Source organism: Rousettus aegyptiacus, unplaced genomic scaffold, assembly GCF_014176215.1.
Source record: "Rousettus aegyptiacus isolate mRouAeg1 unplaced genomic scaffold, mRouAeg1.p scaffold_m13_p_6, whole genome shotgun sequence".
NCBI lineage: Eukaryota > Metazoa > Chordata > Mammalia > Chiroptera > Pteropodidae > Rousettus > Rousettus aegyptiacus.
Genome location: NW_023416309.1, coordinates 53,523,376 through 53,545,256, shown reverse-complemented (window position 1 = coordinate 53,545,256; position 21,881 = coordinate 53,523,376). Strand labels below are relative to the sequence as shown.

Below are 21,881 nucleotides of genomic sequence, written 5' to 3'. Positions count from 1 at the left end.
CCACTTAGTCTAACCCTCTCCCCAGCCAATAGTGGAGGCGTCGTCTTCCCCATTTCACACCGCAGGAACCAACCGAGGCACAGAGAAGTTAAGCCACAGAGCTAACCCCTGGCAGAGAAGGGGACTGGCCATCCTTCGAGGACCGTGATCTTTCCACTACGCCACACTGCACCTGATTTATATTATTTAGTCTTTGCCTTGAGGCTTGTGCCAGCTCAAATATCTATAATCGGATTATATATTGAGTATATATGTGGGTGTGTATACGTATATATACACACACACGCAAATAGAGATATATACACTATATATGTGAACACACACACACAATACCTCATTGAAGAAATAAACTAGAGTGAACACTGGGCTGAAAAGCAGAAGGTCCCAGGGGGCATGGGAAATTCCCCTGCACACAGTCCAGTCCCTGAACTGCACAGCCAGAAGGTCACATGTCACACCCTGCCGAGTTCACAAAAGCAACACATCTAACATTCTGTACACTCCAGAGCCTCGTTCTCACCCAGGCTTACCACCTGCAGTTGAAGATCTTGTTTCTAAGCCAAACACCCTACAGGGAAGAAACATGAACTGTGCCCAACATCTGCATACCAACACACTCGCCGCCGCCTGAACTCCCACAGAAGGAGGCCAGGACACACGACCGGGGACTGAGCGCGTCCCCGCCAGAGAACTTACAGGAGGAGTGGATGCTGGGGAAGCTTTTGCGGCCCTCGGACACCAGGTCGGGGTCACCTGTGCAGTGCATTTCCGAGTTCATCACTCCATCTGGAAAGCAGCGGTAAAAGAAATCGGGGCGAGGTCTACAAAAGACACCATGGACATTTTCAATATAAAACGCTGCCATCACAAACGAACCCCGAGCTGACCCCCGCCGCTCCCTGCTCCCCCCAGCTCCATCTACACCAAGCTCCCCACGGATTGTCCTAGATGTGGGGGGAGGGGTCTGCGGAAAAGCTCAGACTTTGGGGTCAGAAAGATCTGACTTGCAATTCCGGTTCTGCCACTTACTAGTTTTTTGACCTCGGGAAGGTCATGTAGCCTCCCCCCAGCCTCAGTTTCCATATCTGTAAAAGGGGGAGGTCCTTACCTACCCAAAGTGAAGTCCTGAGGGTTAACGACTTACAGGAGGCACCTGAGCCCAGCACTGGCAGAGTAAGAGGAGGCTCCTGCCTCCACCCGCAGCCCTGACCTTCCAAGGCTGCTTCTAGGACCCGAGACTCCAAGCTGCCCAGGGCCCTTTATCTTGAATTTCAATGGCCATCGGCTGTTTCTCAGACAGCGGGCCTCAGTTAACCTCACCGAGAGGACCTAAAAGCCCTGCCCCATGATGCAAAGCACACGGGCACCCGGTGTCCTGGGAGAGAGCCCTCTCCAGGGGAGCGGGGCTGAGCTCCTGTCACAGTCACAGCTAACCCTTACTGAGTCTTTACTGGGTACCTGACCCAGTGCTGAGCGCTGCACACATGTTCTGGTGTAAGATTCTTATGACAACCCCAAGGCAGACCCTGGGACTTTCTTCATTTTACAGGTGCAGAAATGAAGGCTTAGAAAGGTGACACTCCTGCCCAAGGTTACACACACAACCAGTAAGTGGCGGAGACCAGCTCTGAACCCCAGTGCATGGATGCCTGCACCTGCATACTTCACCCTGGGCTTTCCTTCCTCACTCAGGTGAGGGTTCTCCTACAGGTGTGTGATGGCCAATTGTTTGACATCAATCCAACTCCTATTTACTGAACGCCCACTACGGGCAAGGCTTTGCTGCTGCTGTGAACGCAGGGCCCGCTTTCTGCTTATGCTGCTGGCCACGCTCCTCATGCACTGACTCACCGGCCCTCCCAGCGCTGGGATCTAGGCCCAACAATAATCTATCGATATCTAAAAACATATCAATAATTAATTTCAAAAATCTCTCAGAGCGGCTGGTGTTCACCTACTCCGCTAGGACTTCTCTAAGAAGGTTTATTTACCTACTGAACCAAACCCTCAGGGCAGAAAGGCCTGAGAATTGGCATTTTATCAGGGCCCCATGATAACCCTAAACATGCAGTGTTGGGGAAATGCTGCAGCAACAGGGCACAGATTGCCCGGTCTGGATCCACCTGCCGCCCCCGTGGCGCCTGGCTGGCACCGGGCACCAACTGGATGACCAGGAAATACTGAGGTCCTGAGAGGGGACCCGGCTGAGGCCAAGGCCAACGGCTGCTTGGGGCCAAGGTCAGGTCCCGAATTCAGGTCTTTGGACTGCTGGACTCTATAGGGACTGACTTCCAGAGCAATTGGAGGCGAAGGCGAGGTCAATGGAGAACAGAAATCATTTCCCAGGAGGGTAAGAGAAATGTGCCCTCGGCCAACACTCCAATGCCAACCCATACTTCTTATCCCAAAGAGAGCAATAAATAATCTCATTTATTTTTTGGAGGCCGAAACTGACAAGTGAGTGGGTGTCTGATGAGGCCTAGGGGACGTCGGCAGATGGACTGGAAAGGCCGGCCGTGGGCCTTGGCCCACAAGCAGGCACAGTCAGTGGGTCTTCCTCTACTATGGACCTCGTGTTTTCTGAAATAACAGTGGGACCATAATTCAAAGGAGAAGAGGGATCTGTGCTGGGGACAGAAATCCCAGAAGGACACCAATTTAAGGGGACACCAGAAGAACTCAGATCTGTCCCATCCAGCGTCTGTGGCCAAGGTTCCTACACAGACGACCTTGAGCATCTGAGTCACCACGTGCCTCTTTCCGGAACTTACCTTCCCACTATTAACTTAATAGTGTTTGTGCAGACTCCATTCAAAGCAAGAGCCAAGGACACCGCTACAAAACAAACCAAGAGACAGAAAAATAACCAGCTGGCTCTCTAATCAAATCATCATCACGATCGTCATAATTCTACTTACTTTACAACCACAGAAATATGAGCTCAAACTTTAAAAAAAAAAAAAAAAACAGAGGGAATCGTGGGTGGCTAGAATAAAAATATAATTAGGGCAGGATTTTGGAAAGCAACTCATAAAGTTCCAACTCCCTATGACATAAAAATCTCTCTCTCCTCTTCGAAATTTTCAAGATTATAGAGAAATCCATCTATCATGTCCCAGCTGATGTGAACAGATTTAATACTATAGCATGTAGAATTTCTTCTACTGGTAGCAAAAAACATTAACTTTCAAAATTTCCTTCTGGCAACCTTCTCAGACATAAGCCATGAGAGCCACTGCGGAGCAGGACATTCCCACATGGCGATTACGTCCTCGTTGTCCCTCTGTGACCAAGCAGACCACTGTTTCTGAGAAGAGGAAGGGTCCCAGCACCTCGCTGGGCTTTGAGAAGGCGGGCGCAGGTGGTGCTTTTTGCCACTCAAAACCGCAGGGCCTTCCGGAATACATTATTTTAAAATAAATCTACAGCATGGGGCCACCCTCCAAGCATCTTGAGAGAACGGTAATGGGTGACGTACAGACCCTGCAAAGGGTGCCGGTGACATGAGTCACAGGGCTGTCCCTGCGAGGACCTCGCATCTCTCTCCTGTGTTTATTGAGGCTGCACAGAAGGCAAGTCCGTGTGACGGAATAAAACCTGCTGACGCCCATTCCGTTGCTTCGTTGAATAATAAAGCACGTGAGCTACCGCTTCCCTTTGGGAAATACTAACTGTGGAGCGCTAGCTGCGATTTACGCAAGAAAAGAACGGTGGAAGGACATTTTCAGGACGGAGCTGCCTAGAGCAGTTCGTGGTCATCGAGGGAGACGGATGTGTGTTCTGCGAGCGGGAAGTGCTGTGGAGAGGCCGCGGGCCACGGAGAGGGAGGCGAGACCCACCTGCTTCTCACAAGTCGTGGGGAGCAGAGCGAATGGGAGGGGCTAGTTTAAATAAACGCCTCTGTCAAAGGGAAATTCATCACTGAAGGGTGAGGTGGAGAACACTGTGGTCTCTCAGCCGGGCCACCAGGGTGGAGGGCAGGGCGCGAGTTGGCAGCATGGTATTGCCACTTAAACACCAAGCACCTGGGGTGTAAAACTGGACCCAGAGTGGGGGACTCGGAGAAATCCTCTGATTACATCTGCACACACAGCCCCTTCCTGGCTAGGATGCTGGCTTCCCTTCTCTCTCACATGCTCGGAGCACTGTTGAAAGGTCTCCCTCAGAAAGAGGAAAAAATTTCCCCGGGCTCTCTTCACTGCTGTGTGCTCCCAAAGCCGTGACCATGAACAGGCCGTGAGATCGCCCCGAAATGACCGGGGTCTCTCCCACTAGGGCCGATACCGCAGGCTCACTGCTGTGTTTTTCGGTGGGGCCGGACTCCTTTCTATCCAACATGGCCTTTGCACAGAAAGGTCTCTAGGAATGCACTAGCTGAGGTTCCGGTGCCTTTGGGGGAACTTCACAGACCACTAAACTTCACAGACGCTGCACGGATCCCAAACTCCAAACACGTCCCCAGCCTCCGCACCGGCTGGGCTTACTGTAGCACAGAGCCAGTCCTTGAAACGCTTCCAATAGCTGAGCTAGAAAATGTGTGGATGTGTTGGATCCACCAACAGCTGGCAACTTCACTCCCTGGCCCAAAAATCTGAAGGGGGCAGAAAGGAGTGGGGATCCAGAGCGACGATGTTTAGGACGGAAGTCATCACAGTGTTCTGGAAATACACTGGACCGATTGTTATTGTCATCTGAATAGCAAAGACCCTGGGGAATCTCCCACTGATACCAGAGAGAAGGCCGGGCTGAGGTCGGATGCAGGAAAGGCCGGCCGAGCAGGAGATGAATGACCCTAACTAACCAGGAGCGCTTCTGGTTCACCGTAACCCACTGGGTTACTCAGGGCTGTGCTAACAGCATCTCCCAGCACTGCAGGCTTGAGAGAAGTTAGAAAGACAAACCGGAAATTCAAACTCCTTGTCCAATGAGTTGGCCTGTCGGTGACCTGTACTGAGGTCGTTCCTGCTCAATGAGCATCCCAGAGGCTTACAGGGCTCCTGTTGTTACTTTTGTTGTTGCTGGGGATACAGCACCTTCCTTGCATGACAGCGTTCCTTCCCCATTACACAGACCCGGCCGTTCTGCTGCCTGAACCCCTGACGCTGCACGAGCTGAGCTTCACTCCTCCTGTCCGACAGCAGATGCACAAAGGTGGCCACTGTGGACATGCAGGTAAGGGCCCCAGGTCTGCAGAAGATGCCTGAGTGGAGAAGGGACCTGAGCACTAAACCACCTTCACTGGGGAAGTCCCGAGTCCCAGGAAACACTGGAAAAGCTACACCTACTTTTCTGTCCTTGGTTTTTAAAGATCATTCCTCCACCCCCTATAGTCAAGGCTTCCTGAAACAAGTGATTTTTTAAAAAGGAAAAAAGTGTGTACAACATAAAGCTCTTCATCTTTTTTATAGGGCAGGCTCTCATTTGTTTAGACAAACAGGACAGACAGTAACTCCCCTTCTCTGTTAACGTACAGGAGGCAGGCTATGGGGTGCAATTGTGAGATGCCACTGAAGGAAGATTTGGCTGTGAATAAAAACATGTCTAGAGGAAGTAACTGTGAGCTACTTACTGCCAGAACAACATCCTGACTCCAAAAGCCGGCAGTAAATTATAACCATAACCTTGAAAGACTGTTCTCCCTCACAGCCCCGTACCTTGGGGTTCCATGCCAAGGGAGAGACTAGAATAAAGAGTGAGGCCACAGGACTTACAGGTCCACTGAGAGGGCTCCCAACGGGACATTTTGGGAACCACAGCGGTATCTGTCCGGACACTACCCAACTGCTCGAGCCATGTGTCGGAGGGGCACCTATGCCCTTCTTGGAAAAACTGGCCTTTCTACCGCCTCAGCTGCAGAGATTGAGACCACGTGACCAGCAAACCCTCAACCCCAGGTGAGCAGCCTGGGGCACACACCCGACTTGAGGGAGGGCATCTCAGAGACTTGTGGCTTTTGGGGTCAGGCTTGAGAAATGAGATGGGCTGCAGTCTCTGCCTGGGAAGTCTGGACCACAGGATGCAGTGCGACTTGGACGTGGCTCTGGAGCTGACGGCCAAGCCGGCGTGGGGCCGCAGTGCCCACCACCGCCAGCCCAAGCCTCGCATGGACCAAAAGTACAGGGCAGCAGACACGACATCTGGACCGGAGAATAAGGCAGGGGGTGTGGGGTGAAGAGGGAAGGCACGGGACAGAGAGGAGCGCTCATGAGCCAGGAGGGTGTCTCCACCACTCACGTCCCGGCTCCCTAACTCCAGGCCCCAAGAGGCTCCTCTGCCCTTTCCCCCTGATTCTTGGATGCCTGTGAGATTGATTGTGTAGCTCTGTAACTAAACCCTTAATTCACCTGAGCCCATCTGGGAGGGATGCTGTTCTTTTCAACTAGACAGAGCCTAAGCAAAGCCGAGTTATATAAGAAACGCCCCCTGTCCTGCTTCGGACAGAAAGCCTCTTAACAGCTCTGTGTACCCCAGATTTCCCCTCACCCTCATTCCCTTACCAAAAAAAAAAAAAAAGGAAGGTTACATTTTGCTACATTTTCATTTTCTCAAAGCCCAAAAATTTATAAACATACCTTTTAAAAGTGAGGAATCACATATTTCCAGATTTACTACCTAACTGAATGTTAAGTCCATATAACATACCAAAAACGCAGTCTGTGTGAGGGTTTGGGTAACTTGTATGTGTGGTATCAAAAAATAAACATAATTCAGTTTTCCTAATAATCGAAAAGCTGAAAGCCCAGCTACTGGGAAGTTTATTCTGATTGTTAAACAAGCCATGTAGTTTTGGCTTTCTCTTAATACTGTCATTTACTCAGCGTTTGATTAATATGCAGATCAGAAAAACGAATTTAATCCTAAAAATGTCAAGCATGTGTCACATGCAGAGATGGCTTAGCTCTGGGAGGATTTGTAACAATGGCGTTATAATCAGTGGCAAAGATTGTAACACTCTTTACACAATAACACTTGCTTAACTGCCAAAATGTCCCCACAGTGAAGATAAATTATGGAGCGTGTTTCCAATTTCTATTTTATTTTACAGTTGCTTTTGCTCAGTTCTGCCCCTAGCCAGAACGGTGATTGGTCCAGGAGTTGATTTCTCAATTGCCTGTGATGTGGGTCTATTAGCTACAAATGTGAGCTTGGACAGCTCGTGAGTGGGGGCAAAGCTTCAAGTTCGCTTCCCCTCGCCTCCTGAGCAGGGCGGACCTCTGAAGGGAGACGCGCGGTCACATTCAGCACCAAGGACAGCGGCACGGGCCGCCTCGGCCAATAAGGGCACTTCATTCTGTGCACTGGCGCTTCTCGGGGCTTAAAGTTTCTCTCGTCTTGCATCTCCCAAGTTTAATTTGACCAAGAGAAAAATCAGCTGGGCACAAAATGAGACTTTTTACATCGAGTGATCAAGTTCAGTTCAGCCCCATCCCCTTAAACAGGAATTGAGGATACTCTACCTAAGAAGGCTTCCTTAATTTCAGTCTTGTCTGTTCGCCGGATAATTTTCACCACACAAATAACAGCCAGGGGCGTGAGGAAAGAAATTGCCTGGAAGAAATAACAAATAATCCCTTATGAGGACAGCAGCTTGCCATCAGAGGGCTGATTGATAATTAGTTCCAGTTAGCTTTATTTAGACTCACTAGTCGAATGATCTTACTGAACTCCTGACCTCAAACAAAGGCGAAGGATTTACATCGATACTTAAGAGACTCCGCAGACTTAAAAAATTGGAGGTCTGATTGTGGGTTATAATTGATTTGTAATTGCTGGGAGCTGTGCTTAAAATGGTGGCTTTTAAAACGAAAAAGAAGTCTATAATTATGATGACTCATCCTTGCCAGTAAGCTCCCTCTGTCCCTCCCTGCAGGAAGGTGTAAGAACCCCTTGGCCTCCCATCCCCAGCTCCCCAGCAACAGGAGAGCATGGGGGACTCGCGTAGAGTCAATCAATTCATTCTCTCTTGGTGTTCTTTTGTTGAATATTCATTGCCTCGGCACAGCAGAGGTCAGTCCTTTTTCATGAAGTCTCTTCTTGCTGTTCTCCATCCCCTTTCCTCCCCTGACCCAAAGCGCACAGAAATGCATTAAGCGCTTAATGAACCAAGCTGGCAGGATTCAGATGCAAGCAACATTCATCACAGAAGCTGCTAGGAGGCAAGACCTGTGCTTAGGTACCATCGGGTAGTAGAGTCTCTTAAATCCTCACAATGGCTCCGTGACTCTTTGTCAGGCTTGGGGACTCAAGGATGTGCCCAAGGACACACAGCTGGTGAGTACCAAGGCCAGTCTTTGGAAACCAGGTTTTCTAAATCCCACATCTGATCTTTATTCAGCATCTCTAATTAGTAGGTTGTTTTCAACACTCCAACAGCCAAGAAAAAGATATCTATGCTACTTCCTTATGATTATAACATCTTAGGATGACAATATCAGAAGGGCCTGAAATATCTCACAAATCCACAGTTGGCCTGACAGTCGGTGGTGGAAGGGGTGGAGCTGTGATTGGCTACCAATCAATACTGGTCACACTTTCGGAAACCTCCACCTGTGCTCTCACACAATGTCACCTTTTGGAGCAGGGCTTCTTAGTAGGACTAAAGCATGGCCAGAAAATACCTTTCCAAGGTCAAAATTCATTCAAATGAACACAGTCCTTCAAAATAACTGAACGTGTTCTACATACTGACAACCAGACCACCAGAGCTCAGAACACCTTGGGGACCCCTTTTTGGGAGCTGTCTTCAGAGACAGTTCATGAGGCATGAGAAGCCGTCTCCTCACTCATGGGTTTCCTTCTGACCACAAATGGTAGCAACGAGCGTGATGAGACTTCTTATCAGTCATGGACCTGAATGACTTGGCTGTTTAAACATCAACTAAGCAGGTCATGTCCCACGGAGGGTATGCAGAGGGATGTGGCACAGGGAAGCTCTATGACAGTCAGAACTGAAGCAGGCAAGCAGAGACCGTGCCCAGGGGTGACCCGGAAGGCGACACTCACTCATGAGTTAAGAGTTCCAGTAAGCCCGTGAAAGTTTCCACAAGTGCCCATGGCTCTCACACCTGAATGACCGCAGGACTGTGACCATGCCGATTCCCTCGAACAGACTTATGAGACAGATCTGAAAATCTGCGTTTGTCACGAGCATCTCTAAGGATACTGATGCTGGTGACTGAGAAGCCCTGTGTCAGAGTTCTGCCTCACGCAGTCAGGATTTAAAGAGATGACCAAAGCCCCTGCTTACGGAAGTTCACGGTTACTGTCGAAGTCAGAGAAGCCCACAGTTCCCGGCTTCCTCTTACTTTAGACACCGAAACTGGGCGACTGCCCCAAACAGAAGAAAGCAGCTCACCAAAAGCAGAGAGCCCCGCAGTGACTCCACCGACAGTCAAATCTTAAATGTGAGAAACAGAGAACTGAAGGAAACCTTACCAGACAATCCGGGATGACATTCTGTGGGCAGACAGAAATAAAACCCCAGAGGAAGTGTCAGTTGGCCAGATGTTCCCACAGAGTCTCCAGAGGCTGAGAGGGAGAGGACCATCTAAACGGGAGATGAGGGCATCGCCCAGGAGACTCACTGCTCAAAGCCGCAGGGTGGGAGCCGCAGAAGGCGTCGGGGCTGCCCAGTGGCTCCAGGCCCATAGCTCGATGGCCCGGGGCAGGGGTCTCTCAGCACTGCTCCCCGCTTCAGCTCTCCTGCACCTAATTGGATCCCACTCAACCAGGCCACACTTAATTTAACTGCTTCATGGGTCAATGTAAGGCACACAGGATGAACTAGGCTCCCCACCTGTTGAGCTTCACAGATGAGGGAATGCATCCACCAGACAGAGGCACAGCACCCACCCAAGTGGCCACAAAGAAATGTCTGCGTGTGACTGCATGGCGGCCTCTCCCTCCGCTCGTCCCAACGGCATGTGGGCTCCAGGCTTGCCTCTTCCTCCTGGAAACGCAGCTGTCACATCCTATCAGCAGCGCCGTCATCGGATCAGGACAGAGCCATGTTCACATTCACACCTGCCCCGCTTGTTACAAATGCCTTTCAACTTCGAGTCGGAATTAAGAGATGAACCCCGGAAGCCAACACCTTAGGAAAACACCTTCCTTCTGGGGCCAAAAGAGGCACGAAGAGAGAATAAGCGCCCCGCTTGCACTCCGCAAACCGGGCTGACTCAGATGCCCGTGTACTCCACTCCCGCGGTTCTGACCACGCCCTTCAGAAGCCCTGCTCTGCGGCCGGGCCGTGGCGATGATGATGACGGACGCGGGGACGTGGAGGCGGGCGGTGGTTCCATCTCCACCCCGGGGTGAGGATGAAGGACCAAAATGCACCGGAAAATGTCCCCTGGCATTGCTTTCACTTAGCTTGGCGCTTCCACGGCTTCCGAATAAAAGTTTGAAAATCGTGGGGATGAGCCCAGTGTAGAAAGACGGTGGACACCTAGTGCTGACTGAATGGGACCCGAGAGAGACCAGAACAAGGAATTCCAACCGATCACTCCTGCAGCATGCAGGGAAAATGCCGATTCCTCTCAGCTTGAGCTCTCCCCGCTAGTCATGAGCACCGGGCCGCTACAGGTACACGCGCACCTCAGATGACGAAGGCTAACATGTTCTCAGAACTTACGAAGAACCGTGGTCTGCTCTAACATTCCATGCAAATTACCTCCTTCAGTCCTCACAGCGACCCTAAGAAGTAGTCGCCTTACTTAATGGACAGGAAACTAAGGCACAGAGAGGTCAAGCAACCTGCCGGAGGTCACAAAGCTAATAACTGCTAAACCGGGGATTTTTTGCCAAAACTAAATCAAGCTCCTAGCTGCTTTGAACCAGCATGACAGCAGTTCTTGCTGTACCGAGGAGTGTGGTAACGGCTTTTCTCCAGTGCGGAGGAGGAAGTAAGGGGACTCGCTGCCAGGGACACGGACAGGTCACAGAATAGTGAGTGGCAGCAGTCATGGATGAAGCAGCTACGATGTGGCAGGGGCTTCCCTCGCATTCACTGAATCCTCTCACCACTCTGTAAACAGTATCAAGTGGAAACATTTTCCTCCTTCTACAGAGAACAAGGCTAGAGTCCGGAGAGGTAAGTGAACGCAGAGGGCTCGCAGCTAGTGGGACCCGGACGCCCCCAGCTGGGGCTGCCGTGGCTGCCTGGGTGGCAGTCCTGAAGCACAGTGATCCCCTTAGCCCAACATCCGCGGGGCAACTGCTAACGAATGCGCCAGATCGGTAAAAGGGTACCTGTGACCAGGCATATGGGAAGAAAGTGTTCTAGGCACCAGCCCACCTGTGCCCTTAGGTCTGAGTAGGGGGCGCCTTTGAGTGCAGGTAGGAGGCTGGGGACAGGAAGAGCCTAATCTGCTCAAGGCCCCCGCCCATGCCCTACATAACCAACGTCTCCAACAGGGGCCCCGCCTGGAGCATCCAACAACGAAACCGGCACAGGAAATGTCGTCAGTCCCCGGCCATTGCTAAACCCAGAAAGTGGGTCACCCCCGCGAGCAGGTGCACAGCACCGTGCTGCCAGGAGGCTTCTGGGAGTCCACAAAGCACAGAGCAGCACGTCTGAAGAACCCCGGGGTCGAGCAGAGCACCCCTACGTTAGGATGTGGGGCAGAGAAGAGTTTGTCCCTGGGGTTTAGTCACACCAGACAAATGAGGGGGCCCCAAGGACCTTAATTTCCAGAATCTGATGGAAAGGTGTGCTGCAAAGTACTCAGGCAGCTCAGGGCAGGCAGACACTTGAGATGGGCCCTGCTGTGGGTAAACAATTACAGCCCTTCACAGAGGAAGAGCTGCCTCCGACTTTTCAAGAGGCTAAAAATTAAACTGTCAATCGCAAGCCAGCTTTGTCTCTTTCCTTCACCTCCTGCACCAAAACTGACTTTATTTTTGTCTTCCTTAGAAGCATCCTCTTTCAGAATAGAAAACCCTGTAATCAGATCAACACAGCATCAGTAGTAGTCTACGAAAACACATCTTCTGGACGTATCATGGCCCGAGCAAAGAGACAAGGGCAAAGGACAGGTCTTTGGTGGACTTTTTTATAACCGAAGGAAAAAACTGAGGAATCTACCACTTCTTAATTCCATACTTGAGTCCCACTTGCTCTTCTAGGGCTTTCCTGTGATGCTGAAACACCTGACTTGCGTTCACAATTGCGACCCCCACTAAACTAGAAACCATCTTATTCGGCTTTGCACCTCTACTGCCCAGCACTGTGCTTGGCTCCAGGCAGGTGCTTCGTAACTGTTGAATTACGGAATAATTATCTAACCTGAAGCTGACCACGGTCTGCTTCTCTTCCTGCCTTCCTCTGCCCCTGTCACTGGGTCGGCGTGACCCTTTCTCTCCTGTGCCTTTACACACCTGCTCCTCTGTAGTGCGACAGGCTACTTCCCTCCTCCCCATGTCGGCCCAGCCCCCACGGAGGCATCGTGGCTGAAGGGCTCTGGGAGGCTCTACACTCTGGCAGCAGGTGCTCAGGTGCCGGTCCAGCTACTTCCGGTTGTATAACCTTGGACAAGTTGCTAAATCTCACAACAGTTTCATTTTCCCCACTGAAATTCTGCGATAACAAAAGTGCCGCCCTCGAGGAACTCTGAGGATTACCGGAGATGCTGGTTGTAAAGTGATGAGCACAGTTCCTGCACTCAAGAGTGATGACTGATTTTGTCATTACGACCATGAGGATGATGATGATGGTGACAACGAATCTCCTTAAAAAGTTCGCCTTAGCCTCTCCTCCCACCCTCTCCAGATTCTATTTTGCAGGGTCCCTGAGGGCGAACCCCAAGTCTGATGTGACTTCCCGTCCCCTGTAGCTTTCCTTCCCCACAGCAGGCTCCCAAAAGTGTTCCCTGCAAGTTCTAAGATGCGGCTACTCCAGACAGCAAAGTGTGCACCAGAAAGCAACACTCAATACTGACTGCGTCCTCCTACACCAAAAGGTAGGTTTTCAAAGATGCTTTGATAAACCCTATATGCTCAGGAAGGCACCGGGCCTCTTTTGAATAAGGGAGCAGCCTTCCATAAAGGCAGCTGATGGCTTGGGAACATCCAGGACATAGCAGGTCAGACTCAGTGAGTGAGAAAAGCATCCTCAGCCCTCACTCTGGTCAACAGGAAGCCAATATCACCATGAAAACCAAGAGCTGGGAATCCAACCACACCTGGCTTCCCTGAGGATGTGCACGGTCACCTCAGCTGACTGTGCCCAAGACAGAAAACACGACTTAGGGACTTTCTGGTGACGTCATTACTGTGTACTCTGCACTTAACTTAGTCCCCTAAGCATTTTTCTGATCCTATTTTTGTGACATTTGACCGAAGGGCTCCTCTAAAACACACACACGCACTCCAGAGGCATTAATTTCCCCAAAACGAAACATTGGGGTTAATAGCAGCTGCCTTTAAAAAAAAAAATTTTTTTTTGCTTAGAAAATGAGAAAGTTTGCCTTTAGATTAAAATATTCCAACCAAAAGTATAAGAGACCCCAGGATTGTTTTATCATTCGTTATGGATTCAAACGATAAAATCTGAGTTTTCTAAGGAACCCAAGCTCTTTTCAAAAAACAGTAAAAATATAAGGCCTATTACACTCCTCTAGAAACACCTGAAGGTCTTAAAGGATCCAAACAAAGCAAACGCACGATACCCTATATTAAATTCTTAATGAAACCCGGGAAAACAAATCTAATTTATGTGGCGGCAAGGTATTTTTCATCTTTGTGTTACGGGTGCTGAAAGCATATCTACTGCTGTCCTCATGTTATCACGGAATCCCACCAAACCTTGAGACCAAACGAATGAAATTCACCAATGACTGACTATTAAGGAAACAAAAGGCTGAACGCATTGCACCAGGAGGTGAGCGGGTGTGCATCAGGATTTGTGGCTGAATACCCTTCCACTCTCTGAGACCCCCCGGCACTGCACGACCCCTCCGCTGCCTCCCCACCACACCCGACGAGCAAGCGTGCCTCCTCCACGTGCGCCTGCCCCCAGAACATCTGGCATGTGTATGCAGACTTCAGAACAACCCATTGTTCATGTAAATCTAGGACACGGCCGCAAATTTCTCACATTACCCCATAGGAACGTTTATCTCCAAATTATGTTTTACAGCACATGAAATGTGAAATAGTTGACAAATGGGGATAAGTGATAAAAAGAAGCACGTGTGTGGGCACACACGTGTGTGCACACACGCACACACACACGCGCACACCCTTCATTTCTAGAATTTATAGAAGATCCGAGTTAGAGCCAAAATGGAAAAAGTCTCTTTTTAATATTTAAGTGTTAGATAACGTTCTACTCATAACCACCCTAATTTTTCAGTTCCCCAGAGACTGACAAAAGTCAACTTTATTCTCAAGCAGAAAGCGATTATTAAAAAGCAATTAAAATAATATTTTAACGCCCCTGCTGTGTTCTGGGCATTCGGGGGTTTGCGCACACAAAGGCCGATTGTCACTAATTAACAAGAGTTCCCCCATAAAATCAGAGGGATTTTTTTTCCCAAAAAAAAGCAAAAATATTTCTCGTGCACTCTACAAAAGCTCTGGAACAGTCACTTTCGTTCCAGAGGCAGGAGCCACAGCTGCTGTCCACAGGGATAACCTTCCTTCCAGCTCCGAGGCTGCCCATCGGAAGTTACCTTATTGCTCGGGAAATCGGGTTGTATTTCCTGTGCTGTAGAAAAGGCCTACGGCAGCTTCCCAGGAGTCATTAACATGAGCAAGGAGTCCGGAACACCCTGCTCCAGCTTACAGGGCAGCCGCAGGGCTGAGCACTGGCCTCAGAGCTGGCTGCATGGCTGTGACTCCTGGCCCTGCCACTCACTAGCTGTGTGGCTTTGGGCAAGTCCCCTTATCTCTCTGGAAAGCAGATCTGCATCTGCAAAATGTGGACAGTAATGACACTTTCCTCACTGGGATATTGAGTGGAACCAAAGAGATCATCTTTGTTAAGTCATTCACAAAGTGCCTGGCCCAGGGGAAGTGCAGCCTTGGAGGCTACAACAATTGCCATGGGGCAGGGTGAAGAAGTAACAATAACCCCAGTATATCCAGCAGCCAAACGGGTGCCTGCCTATTTATTCCAGAAGCCGAGAGACACAGGACACTATCCGGGGGTTAAGTCGCACACATCTCTTCATCGGTGGTCAACGACTGACCACCTAAAACCAGAAAAGGGGTTAACAGAGCTGTCTACGGTGCCTGAGTCTGGCAAAATCAAGGCTGATCGTCCAAGAGTATAGAACAGGAAAATCTGTTCCCCGGTTTCTAGTCCTATTTTACCATAAATATTGGGAAACCACTCAGCAGAGCTCAGGTAAGCAAGTCCCTTCCTTCTCTTTCTGAAGTGTCAGGCGACGCCTACCTCCCGCAGGACCAAGCGACACCCACCACGGTTGGGAACCGAATTTTAACCTGATGGGCTGCTCACCACCTCGTTCTTCCAGGCTGCTCGCCGTCTTCAGCAGGGGTTAGAGAAGCAGACTCGAAAACGCGTTTGGTTCGCACGTGGAAGGGTGGTCAAATCAGCCACGGAATCGTGGTACTTACAAACATGAGGCGGGTCGGTATGTTGTCTGATTGCACCAAAGGATTTTTATAGAGCCAGATCTCTTCCGGCTGGATGACTCTCTGGAACGGATCCAAAAACTCTGTAAAACTGAAACGAAACAAAGAAAGATGCATGAGGGCTGAGCACTCAGCCATTGGCCTTAGTTCCTGAGAAAGTCTCACACACACACGCACGCACGCACGCACACACGCACACACACTCATGGAGCATCCAGCCCCCCTGGGGAAGAAGAGCGGATGACAACAGCCTGTCCCCACTGATGGTCCTCAGCCGGGCCCAACGGGAGACGGACCGCAAGAATTACTGAGACCTTGGAGAATCTTCTGTCACCACCTGCCAGTAAGGACCAATTCTGGGTATGTGAGACTTGCTGTGAGGGTAACAAAGACCCTGGGAACTTGGGGTGCAGGGTGACCTGGAAGCTGAAGTGTAGCATGGTGGCTCAGGCTGGAGCAAGGCAAGGCTAGAGCACAGCGTCTGGGGACAAACTGAACTAGAGTTGGGCCCCTCCCGGGGGAAGACCTGGTGGAGTCCTCCCATCCACGTCACCCGGAGGGTGCCCTGCTGCCCCCCTCACCCCCAGGAAGGGGCAGAGTGAGAAAGAAAAGCCTCCAAGAGATAGTGGAAGATTAGGACCAGAGACAAAGGCAGAGGAGAGGAAAGTAGGAAGGGAAAGGGGAAGGAGGAACATTCTAGAGCTGCTGCCAAGAAGCCAGGCGGCCTTAAGCACCCACCTTATTGCTTCACCCTCCCATCCCCTGCCACACCCTCAGAACCCGCGACGCCCAGGCACATGAGAGGTGTGGCAGGCAGAGGCGCGTGGTGTGCCTGGTCAGCTCTCGGCCATCGGGCCCCCTCCCGGCGCTCCAGCCCAGTTCTCCCCCTGGTGAGTGTCCCAACAGAACCAGGCAGAAGCTAACTGTCTTTTCTGACCTAGCCTCAGAAGTCTTGTGGCGTCACTTGGGTAAGGTCAACTCAGATTCCACAGGGCGAAACCGACTCCGCCTCTTCACAGGGACGTGGCAAAGTGCCATCACGGAAAAACGGGTAGGACGAGAGAGGTGGCTGCGGTCACCTTTAAAACGCAATCTGCCACCCGCAGGCTGTCATGCCTGCGAGAGTCCCATAGACCCCGCGCTCAGAGACCCCAGAACCTTAGTTCCCGTTTCTTCCCCACGTCCCCGGCCAGGGGCCCCAGAACTGGTGCACTGTGGACCATCCGTCCTCGCTCTACTGGTCCCCCGAGTGCTGCTCTCCTCGCGCCCAGCCTGTCACACGATTCCACGCCCCGCCCTGAGCGGCTGCAGCCAGAACACATACATCTATCAAGCAAATTATGTCCTCCGGGAGCCTCGGTACCAGGAAGGATAGATGTCCCTTCTCCAGCCACGCTGAAGCCATCGGCATCTGACTGAGAATCTGGGCAGCTACACAGAAGACACAGGTCTCAAGGAGCAAATGGGTGGGGTGGGGGGGGCAGGTGCGGGGAGGGGAAAATGGAAAGCTCTGGAGACGGGACAGGGTGTTGCCAGGCCTGCGCACGGCCCTCCACCCTGCTGTGGCCTCCTGTTCGCCAGGGCTGCCTGTGCGCTGGGGACTCCCCAGAGGTGTGAGATGAGCGTGACCCAGCCCCGCGGTGGTCTGGTGCCTGCAGACACGGCGGGGCTGGGGCGGGGCCTCCGGGCTGGCACCCCCGGCAAGCTTTCTGGCGATGCCTGTGCCGCTGACCTGCTGTACAAACCTCAAGCTGCGAGAGGCCAAGTCACCAGCATCACCCGGGAGGGGGCTGGTGAAAGATGCAGAATGTGGGATCGGCCCAGACGTCACGACTCGGAATCCTCACGTTTGACGCTCCCCAGGGGAGGTGTGTGAGCACGGCCGTGGGAGACGCAGAGCTTCGGGAAAAAGCCGGGGCTCCCGGTCTCGGACATTCGGAACCCGAGCTGTCCCGTTTTGCCCGATGCTGTCCCCGCCTGCGCTGTTTTCTCCAGACTTTGTAAACTTAAGTCATCTTACTCTAGAAGAAACTTCATGTCACTGCCGAATCATAAAACCGGCATTTCCTCCGTAAACAGCTGGCAAGTGTCAAAACAGATATAATGAAAACGAAAGAGCGCCATTAAATTCCACCTTGCCGCTGCTGCGTCTTCACAGAGGCCCTGCCAAGGAAGGCCACGCAGGACGGGAGGCGGGAGGGGGCCGTGGGACGGGGCCACGCGCCCACTTCACGACGGTGGCGTTAGGCGGCTCACGCCTACGTATAATCCAAACTCCCCCAGTGAAGCCCCTAAAATCACCTCCACCACCACTAGCGTCAGGGGAAGAGACAGAAAACAAGATGAGAAAGAAAATGACGACTCAAAAGCAGAGCGACCCGGGGCCGGTCGGTGCAGAAGAAAACAGCCCCGCCAGCCTCAATAACTTAATCGCGAGCGTCAGCCCATCCCAGGCCAGCCTGCCTGGTGTCCTTGAGTTTTCACAAGGCTGAGGGGAGTGCAGGGACTCGGTGACCACTGCGGGGTGTGTAAAACCATTTAGTTTGCTTTTATCTCCCATAAATACAATGCAGGTAAAGATACCTTTAGGCCCGAAGATGGAGTGACAGGTCTACCAAAGTGCTCTTTGTTCCCTGGGGGTGAGGGCCAAACCTGGCCTCGCTGTGAGTGGCTTCTCCCCATCGCTGCAGAGACTCGCGAGGAAAAGGGGGACCGGCGTGCCTCAGGGCTCTGGGTACCCCAATTATGTAGACGACTGCCCCGGTTTTCCGTTTTATAGCACAATATGCTTAAGTGTGGTGTAGACTCCTAAGACTTCATCGGGCTTGATGACCAAAACCACACAGAAAAGGAGGACTTCGGGGTAAGCAGGAAGCTGGGGCCCCCCAACAGGTCAGCCACCTGACACAACGCACAAATGGTAACGCAAAATGGATCAAATGCCTGCATGTCAGGCCCGAAACTGCGACGTACACAGAAGGTAACACATGTGCGATGTTTTTGGACGTCGGTCTTAGCGATGTTTGGTGACCCGACTCCGATGGTGAGGGAAACAAAAACACAAAGAAAAAAACACAAATACCGAACTAAAAAGCTTCTGCACGGCAAAGGAAACCGCCAACGAAACGAAAAGGCAGCCTCCCAAACGGACAAAAAAGATGTTTGTAAATAATGTATTTCTAATCAGGGTTAATGCCGAAAATACATAAAGAACTTATACACTTAACAACAACAACAACAACAAAACAGAAAGATTAACAAGTAGGCAGCGGATCTAAACAGACGTTTTTCCAAGGAAGAGATACCGATGGCCAACGGGTGCATGCAAAGGAAATGCAGATCAAAGCCACGATGCGATGTCGCCTCGCGCCTGTTAAGAGTGGCGTTATCCAAAAGAAATGACGAGCGCAGAGCGGAGGTGGGGACAGGGGGCCGTGGGTGGCTTCGCACATTGGTGTGGCCACTGGGGAAAATAGCACAGAAGTTCTTCGAAACTTTAGAACGACCAGAGGGTCCAGGAATTCCCCTCCTGGGTATTTATCCAAAGAAAATGAAAATACGAATCGGAAAAGATATACTACCCCGATGTTCACCGCAGTACTGTTTACAATAGCCAAGACATGGAAACGACTTGAGTGTCAATCAACGGGAGAATGGGTAAAGACGACGTGAGATAGACAGACAGACAATGGAATACTACTCAGCCCTAAAGAAGAGCAAATATTCCCATTTGTGACAACACGGATGGGCCTTAAAGATTATACTGAGTGAAATAACTCAAAGAAAACAAGCTATGTAATGAGACTGCACAGGGTACGAGAGCAGTGTCTTCTCCATTGTTATCAGTAAAATCGGATTCAGCAGCCGGTGCTGGTCTAGCCTCAAAACAACCGACTTCTTTCTCCATTATAAGCACTGCCGCCCGTTACCGATTGTCAACAACATCACTGCACTTACCAGGGACTCAGCACGAAAAATAAAATGTCTAAACTGCACAGGTCAAAATGTTCTGATGTAAAAAGCACGGAGCTGCTACTCAAGTAAACATGTAATTTTCTTTTCACGAAAAATACAATGGTCCAAATCAGGTGCCGTGCAGTTGGATTCTGATCCGAGACATGCTTCTTCAATTTCTTTGCCGATTGAATCAGACAATTATCTTAATCTAACCGTGTCTTAATTTCTTCCTGGTAAAGCAGGGACAGTGTTACTTGTTTTCTCCTTGGTTTACTGATGATACAGTTTGAAGAACTAGGAAAACATACACTATGAAAATTCAAAGGCATTATTCTAATTTTATGCTGAGCAAGTCTCTCCTTAATCCATACACAGGTCATGCACCGTATAGATGTTTCAATGCTCCTCGGACCAGGTGCTCATCCACACCTACCTCTCCCTCCCCTCCCCTCCCCTCCCCTCCCTCCCTCTCTCTTTCTCCCCTCTCTCCCCCCTCTCTCCCCTCTCTCTCTTCTCTCCCTCTCCCTCTCCCCTTCTCCCTCCCTCCCTCGTTCCCTCCCTCCCTCTTTCTCTCTCTCTCTCTCTTCCTTTCCTTCCCTCCTCCCTCTCTCTGCCTGTCCCCTTGTGGCTAGTCCTGTTTACACAGCCAGGCATGCGGCATGACCTGAAGTAGCCTAGGTTACGTATCTGCTTATAAAGCAAAGAGCACAGTAGGGGACCACGGACTTCTTCATCTTAGCCTACTGTTTACTCACTCGACATGTACTGGGTGCTGCAATGTGCCCGGGACTGTGTCCTGTGAACCCTGATGAGTAAAACACACATGACCCCCACTTTTGTGGAGATTACAGGCACAGGACCCCAAGTCCCACCTGACTGGGGAACGAGATTTCAAGGCCTATAGTCACAGGTATCAGAATGCCGTCCACAGAGATCACCACCCGACCCTGCTCTGAGGGGATGTCAGGTCTGGGATGCCTCAGGGGCCGGGCCCAGGAGGCGGCCTCCGTCCTAGAGCCACGTGTGAGGATGCTGGCTCGCTGGTGACGCTTCAGAGCGTGTGCCAATCACTGTCCGCACACTGACGGTGGCAACAGACTCCACCCGGAGGCGGGAATTCAGAACGGCCCATCTTGACATCACACAGCAGGAAGAGGAAGTCGCCGAATAAGGAACAGTGATCCCACGGTCCCCCGCGCCTCTTCTAAAAGTCCATCCAGCCCCCCAAAGCCCCGGAATCTCCCCCACCATCTTCGAAAAGACTCCACAGAGTTGTCAATGACCTTCAACACACGTACCTGAACAACACGCCCTTCTAAAGAAAAGTTAACACTTCAGTCACATGGCAGACTCAGATCTCTACCTCCTTTTCCCCCAGCCATAAATAACGCAAGATCGCACTAAAATATGAATTCGATCAGCCCACGAGACTTGGTTCAAACCCCTGCTTTGGCACATGGCAGCTGAGTGGCTTGAGAAAAGTCGCTTCAGCTCTCCGAGACTTCGCGTCTCCCCCACCCCTCAGGACAGCACGCGCCTTCGGGGGCAGTCACGGCACTGCCAGCACGGGCAGTAAGACACGTGGGGTGCGGGCCAGTCCCTGGGGCGCAGAGCGGGCAGCTGTTCCTGCAGATGGAGTATAATACTGATGACATGACGACCGGGCCTCGGGAGCCTTCCCCACCCTCGTTACGCCCCGGCTGGGAGCCGGGAGGCTGCAGGTCAAGAGCGGCCGACCAAACAGAGCGATGCCAACCACCACCGGCCGCTCTGGGCGCCAACGGAGGCCCAGAACGTCGCTTTCGAACCCCGTGATCTGAGGGAGGGAATGACAAGACGCATGATAAAGTTCTCCAAGGAGAGTGAAAGGGAAGGAAGCTCGCTGCCTAACTGCACGATGGAATCCTCCTCTCTAGGGGGCTTCTCCCGTGCCACGGAGGGAGCGCTTACTACCAGCATCGGAAGGGAAGTGGTCAGCGAAACAGGCAGGTGAGGCTCCCTCTGGCAGCGGGGAGGTGGACCAGATTCTCCATCAGGGCGAGAGGAGGCCATTGAGGGAACGTGTTGGTGAATTATCTCTGTGAGCCGGGAAACCTGCAGCCTGCCTCTGGGCAGGCCTGGCCCTGAGTTGAGACGGCTGGCCACCCCCGAAGACAAGACTGACAATTATGATGATGATAGTGAGTTATCACCTTTGAAGCCATCTTGTGCCCAGCCCTTTTATCCTGTGCTTTCCCACATTACTCCTTTTATTCTTCGTAAGATGCCTGTTGGGTAGAAATGACTGTAATTCCCACGTTCGAGATGAGGGCAGTGAGGCTATA

At 51.4% G+C, this 21,881-nt stretch overlaps 1 protein-coding gene across 3 annotated transcripts in view; it reads right to left on the bottom strand.

The window, feature by feature from the left end:
- Positions 1-21,881, bottom strand: part of PLPP4 (phospholipid phosphatase 4) — a 104,318-nt gene that overhangs the window by 49,552 nt on the left and 32,885 nt on the right. For 2 of the 3 annotated variants that reach the window (XM_016149112.2, XM_016149114.2), the window contains exons 2-5: positions 15,583-15,691; positions 7,458-7,548; positions 2,772-2,835; positions 697-821 (exon numbers count right to left, since the gene is read on the bottom strand). In XM_016149112.2, coding sequence (XP_016004598.1) covers positions 697-821; positions 2,772-2,835; positions 7,458-7,548; positions 15,583-15,691 — 389 coding nt within the window. The remainder of the gene's footprint in view (positions 1-696; positions 822-2,771; positions 2,836-7,457; positions 7,549-15,582; positions 15,692-21,881) is intronic. The other variant, XM_016149115.2, reaches the window with a different exon arrangement.